Here is a 6,534-nt window from a genome sequence, read left to right as displayed (position 1 = left end):
TATATATACATATTCTAAAACTTGGAGTTCATTTACGGCTGTATAGCGTAAATGCGAGAGAAGGGTATTTTGCATGGCTCCACAGTCCCCAACCAATGTGTCTGAGACAGTGATGGTCAAAATTGGTGGAAAGAAAGGAGTTGGAAAAGAGGACCCGTGGTTAATATGGTTTTAGACATGCTTACTGGACTCAGCGGTCATGTTTCTCTGGAATGTTGCCACATGGATTGTGACTGTAAGTCAGAGATTCGGGCCAAAGGCAAGGATTTGGGGATAATGGGCATAATGTGACTGGACCGTGAGACATTGATGCAGAAGAGGTTCCAATTGGAAAGCACTGTATTTGGAGCATTGGGGGAGAGGAAGAGAAACTACCCAGGAATCGGGGACCAAAAGTAACAGCTGCACCATCCTAAGCCCTTTGCAAGCTTTGTTGTTGTTGCTGAGTGCCATCAAGTTGATTCTGACTCACAGAGACCTTATGCAGGACTTCCAAGGAGCAGTTGGTGGATTAGCAAGCAGTCCATGCTGATCCTACAGCATCACACCAGGAGTTCGTTATCCCCAAAAATCCTAGTACCGTAGGAGAAATGCTCTACCATTGTCTCAGGCTCAGGGAAGCTAACCAACTTGTCCCAAACTGCTTTAAGTGGTAAGTGGTAATACTAGGATTTGAATCTTATTCTACTTCAAAGAGTTTGATTTCTTAACAATAGTTCTAGATTGCCTTTTTCCAGGAGAACAAGAGAAAACAGGGATTCTCTTAAGAGAGGGTGATCACTCATTTTGAAGAAGTCCAGACTAGGTAGAAAGACAGTCATGGGTCAATATTTTCAGGGTACGGGAGGCGCTGGAATCCTGGTCACTGAATATGAAGAAGAGACTCAATAGTAAGGAAGTTGCACATAGATCCTTGGGCCACCAACTGGAATAGTAGAAGGAAGTGGAAGGAGCACAGTAGAGAGTGTTTCCTAAGTTCAAAGAAGTCCTAAGAGTGTTTTTAGGTAAGAGGATATCGTAGATCAGTGATATTGGAGACTGAAGAAAACAAAAACCATCTTCACACGGCATTGTATGGCCATACACTTGAAGGCCCTCAGATAGGGTCACTGTGTGTAAATACCATGCTGCACATGCAAGCTGTCCAGGGAGAGGCCTTAAGTGTGAGGTGTCTGACTGTCCTGACGGTTGTTGTTGTTAAGTGCCTTCGAGTCAGTGCTGGCCCATAGCGACCCTGTATAGGGTTTCCAAGGAGCAGCTGGTGAGCTTGAACCGCCAACCTTGCAGTTCAAATGCCTTTGCAGTCTGGTGCATTAACCCGCAGTGCCACCCCAGGACTCCAACAGTAGTGCCTCACATTTGTATGAGCCTATACCTTTATGGCTTACAAAGTCACTTTCATGATCTTTACCTCATTTCTCTAGCCTTTGAACTATTTCTTGTAGAGAAATTCTAGAATCAGAGAGGCCTAAATGACTTGCGAACAAGCTGGGACTCACCTCCAAGTTCCCAGAAAGGAGTGAGTTGTTATAAGGGCAACTCATTCTCCCTGTGTCATTATTAAACATGAAATCCCACTCTTTGGGAAGTGATGAAAGGGTAACTTCTGCCCCTTTTCCTCCGGGTCTTTGGTGCTTCCTCAGGGAAAGAGTAGTAACATTTGGTGAGTAGAGACAAAGGAACTGAACAGGTTCAGCTCAGCCCCTATAGGGTTCTCCTTTGCCATTTGCCCACTCACCTGTAAACTGGTTTCTCTGGCATTCCTTGACATGAGATCGGCTTTCCAAGATAGGCTCTGCCTGCTGTAAGACAAAGCTTATAGTAAGATCTGGCAGCTGGGTGCAAAATTTCAGGTGAAAGTACTAACTTCAGATCCAAGCTGCATTCCCCAATCCAGCTTGACTAGGATTGAAGCTACTTGCCCGCCTGATGTGGTGCTAAACTTGGTTTGGAGATGGGAGGAATAGGGAAAAAGAGGTATCAAGTATTTCCTGCTAATCCATCAAAGAGAGATTTGAATCCTTTAGTCTTTTCCATGGAAGCTAAATACCAACTTAAGAACTGAAAAGATCTTAAAATTCTTCAGCCAAATTGAAGAGGGGTTTTGTGCTTTGTGGTGGGTCAGGAAGGGGTCCTGTAATCACTTGTTCCTTCATCTGCAGGTGAATGAGCAAATGAAGTTGACAGTTACGGGACAAGATTCTATGGTGGTCACCTTCACTTCCCTGAACGAGACAGTAACACTCACTGTATCGGTCAACAATTGTCCTCATGGGATGGCACATGATAAACGAGTAAGACAAAGCTGACCAGCACCCAGCTCTGAACCCAGGGCATCCGTGTGTGTGTGTGGGGGGGGCACCTCAATGTCTTGGCTCATGCAGCACCCCCTGCTGCAAGGCCCTACTTGCCTCGTTTTCTGTCTGATAAACTCATGGCCTAACCTTGGAATCACTTTCTTTGTGAAATTTCTCAGACCATGTAAGAGTCTTTCAGCCATAAGTGGCAGGGCCCAATGCAAACCTGTCTAAGCATAAAAAGAAAATATATTGGCTCAGCAGTCAAAGTCTGCCAGTATCTAGTTTCAGACTGAAGCCAGATCTCCAGTGATTCCACAAATGCTTGCCCTCTCTTGACTCTGTTTTCCTCTTTATTAGATTTACTGTCAGGAGGTGTCGGTCTTTCTGGTGACTAGATGCTCATGAGTATCTCTGGCCATTAGTCTACCAGTTCTCATCTCCCAAGGAGAAGTGGGGCTTCTCTTTCTTAAGTGCTATGGTAAAAGTGTCAGCTTTGATACCAGTTGACCCTATTGACTGCTCATGGTTGAAGCATTGCATGTGTCCTGCTATTAATCATGTCCTAAGTGAACCTTCTAAGGAGCTCTAGTAGCGTAGTGGTTACGAATCAGGCTGAGAATTGCAAGGTCAGCAGTTTGAAACTACCAGCTGTTCCACGGAAGAAAGATGAGGCATTCTGCTCCCGTAAAGATTTACAGCCTCGGAAACCCTGTACAGTGTCGCTGAGTCAGAACCGACTCCATGGCACACAGCCACCACCAAGTGAACTTTCTATGGAGTCCTGGTGTGGCGCTGTGGGTCAATGCGCCAGACTGCAAAGCCGTTTGAACTGTAAGGTTGGCGGTTCAAGCTTACCAACTGCTTCTCAGAAACCCTATACAGGGTCGCTATGGGTCAGAACTGACTCCATGGCACTTAACAACAAGTGAACCTTCCGGACTAAACATAAAGCAAAAGTATTTCCCGAAAGGAAAAATGATGCTGGAGAGAACATCTTCCTCAAGTGTTGGCCACAGGCTCCATCTCCCCAACTCCTTTCCCACCCAGGTAGAACCATGCCTCCCTATGCTAGGCCCTCCAGCTGAGATACATCTCTATTATATTGTTATTAAGTTGGTTCCAACCCATAGCAGTCTTGTATAGGGTTTCCTAGGAGCAGCTGGTAAATTTGAGCTGAAGATCTTGTGGTTAGCAGCCCAGTGCTTATCCTACAGCACCTCACCAGGATTTCACCTATATTCTAGCATTCCTTTATTTATGAGCAAGCTTCTCTACCAAACTGAAAAGCCCATTAGTCTTACTAATGTCTATTTCCCCAGAGCCCAGCACAAAGCCTACTTAAATTAAGTACTTAATAAATATTTGTTCCACCACCCATCTGTCAGTTTGTCATACTGTGGTGGATCGCATGTTGCTGAAAGCTATGGTACCAATATTTCAAACACCAGCAGGGGCATCTATGGTGAACAGATCACGGAGGAGCTTCCAGACTAAAATAGACTATGAAGAAAGTGGTGGTAGTGGTCTACATTTGAAAATTAATCGATGGAAACCCTCTGAGTCACAACAGGACATTGCCCCATAGTGGAAGATGAGTCCCTGGGTTGGAACGCACTATGTCATAACTGCACAATGGAGGCATAGATACTGACAATCCTGACAATGGTTCAGGACCACATGATAGTCTGTTACCTTGTGCTTGTAGTCACCATAAATCAGAACTGACTTGGTGGTAGCTAACAACAAATATTTGTTGGATGAAAGAGAAAATAGAGACTTTCCGTTGCTGAATCTCCGTAGACCCTGCAATGTGACTGAGAAGAGATGAAGATGGAGACGATGACTAGACCGCAGCCCCTAATGCCTGAGAAGCACGTATAATCCTGAAAAGAATGCTTGACACGGACACTGGAGCAGCCAAGGGCTTTGTGCATTCCACAAAGGCACTTCACTGGGCCTGGCTTATTCAGCGAAGGCTTCTGGGTGCAGGAACAGGATGACCACACCTCCCACTTGCCCTGGGCCAGCCTCAGATCACACCTGGTAGATTACAGCCTGGTAGATCACAACCTGGTAGAATTATGTTGTTGTTGTTGTTATGTGCCGTCGAGTTGGTTCCGACCCATAGCGACCCTGTACAGGGTTTCTGAGGCTGTAAATCTTCACGGGAGTAGAAAGCCTCATCTTTCTCCCATGGAGCAGCTGGTAGTTTCGAACCGCTGACCTTAAGGTTCGCAGCCCGATTCGTAACCACTGCGCTACCAGAGCTCCTTGGTAGAATTATAGCCTACCAGGTAGAATTATAGCCTGGTAGAATCCGTAACAGCACCACCATTTTCAAACATGTCAGGTTTGAATGATGCTATCTGTGGTTATCCTGAGTACAAGGTATGGAAACTATGGAGGTAAATGCCACTGAATGCCATGGGCCAATAGACTTGCAGAGCTGACCAGTACACCTGTCAATTCCAACTCATGGTGACCCCATGTGTGTCAGAGTAGAACTGTACTCCATAGGGTTTTCAATGGCTACAAATTGGAATCGATCCATCACTAACTAGGCCTTTCTCCCAAGGTGCCTCTGGTTGGACTTGAAGTTGTGGCCTTTTGGTGAGCAGCTGAGTATGTTTGCACTGCCCAGAGACTCCACAGTTGACACAGCTCCTAAAGAACAGCTGCCCCATTACCCTCACTGTGCATAGGGAGTTGTTGGGGATCAATTGCATCTAAACAAGACCCAGAAAAAACTCTTATGTTTTTCCTGGAGGAATAACCTGTCTTTTCCACTGCACTTTCAATGCAGCCGCATTACAGTTTCATCAGTTCATTAACTAAGTCAATTAATGTCGATCAGCATCTGCACTGTGCCACGTTGGTGAACTCAAACCAAACCCACTGTTGTTGACTTGATTCTCACACACAGTTACACTTACAGGACAGAGTAGAACTGCCCCATAGAGTTTCTAAGATTGTAAATCTTTATGGAAACAATTGGCCACCTCTTTCTCCCATGAAGCATCTGGTGGGTTACTACTGCCAACCTGTTGGTTGCCAGCCAAGCACTTGAACCATGGTACCACCAAACTGATGGGGATGTGGAAATGAAGACATTAAGTTAACCTTCACCTCTGGAATACTTTAGTCTATTGGGACTAAACACACTACCACCAGTTATAATCCAGTTTGATGAGTGTGCTGTGTCATATACAGAGTTGTTGTGGGCTACTGGGAGTCCTAGTGTGGCACTGCAGGATAATGCGCCGGACCACAAGGTCAGTTTGAAACGTAAGGTCAGCATTTCAAACTCACCAGCATCTCCTTGGAAACCCTATACAAGGTTGTTATGAGTCAGAACTGACTCGACGGCACTTAACAACAACAAGTGGACTACTGAGGAACTGAAGAGAGAAAGTGTTCACTGAGGGGACCACAGAGGAACTCTTGGGGAATACGGGAGCCAGTGAATTCCACCTGGACTGTTTACTTCAAAGATCAAAATATCCTTAGGATGTTTAGTACATCTGGGCTGACAGAAACTCTCAGGTTTATAGATGACCTGATGTCAATTTAGCCACTTGTCATTACTCTAGATGCCATTGCTAAGTGGTCACATGCAAGCTATGTATGAGGTCATACATCTGTTTCTTTAATACTTTTTTAGGCTGTGAAAAAAATGTAAGTTTTATTTTTCTCTAAAAGGCAATCGATTTTAGAAAAGTATTCATTCTCATAAAATTGCAGAAATGCTTCCGTTTTCCTGGCAGCCCCTGGTCTGGTTATTTCTGAAGTCTGGAACAGAGCTTAGAACAATCCAGAGAAGTCTCTCTAACTCCATGTTCTATGCATGGCCTCTGGGCACTGGAAACCAACAGCAGCATCAGTAACCATCCAGCTGACCTCCGCTCAACCTGACCTCACCTGTGTCAGAGGAGAGCTGTGCTCCATAGGGTTGCAGTGGCTGAGTTTTCTAAAGTAAATTACCAGGCCTTCCCCCTGAGGTATTTCTGAGTAGACTTGAACAGCCAAATTTTCACTCAAGCACTTGAACCTTTTACACCACCAGAGACTCCAAGCATAGGAAACCCTCAGTATTTCAAGTCTTTCTTTTTTTTTTTTTTTTTTTTATTCTTTCAACTTGAGACCTTAAGCAATGTTTGCAAAACACAAGTCCAGAGCTAGGCTGTTCAATACGTTAGTCACAAGCCACATGCACTTGAATGTGACTAGCCATTTT

At 45.0% G+C, this 6,534-nt stretch overlaps 1 protein-coding gene across 1 annotated transcript in view; it reads left to right on the top strand.

Moving 5' to 3' along the window:
* Nucleotides 1–6,534, top strand: part of LOC102813064 (chromosome unknown open reading frame, human C3orf20) — a 148,315-nt gene that overhangs the window by 54,503 nt on the left and 87,278 nt on the right. Inside the window, exon 8 of the mRNA XM_006868687.1 lies at nucleotides 2,163–2,294. Coding sequence (XP_006868749.1) covers nucleotides 2,163–2,294 — 132 coding nt within the window. The remainder of the gene's footprint in view (nucleotides 1–2,162; nucleotides 2,295–6,534) is intronic.

Source organism: Chrysochloris asiatica, unplaced genomic scaffold (assembly GCF_000296735.1).
Source record: "Chrysochloris asiatica unplaced genomic scaffold, ChrAsi1.0 scaffold00121, whole genome shotgun sequence".
NCBI classification, from domain to species: Eukaryota; Metazoa; Chordata; class Mammalia; order Afrosoricida; family Chrysochloridae; genus Chrysochloris; species Chrysochloris asiatica.
The sequence above is the reverse complement of the archived record's forward strand: the minus strand, read 5'-3'. Positions and strand labels throughout refer to the sequence as shown.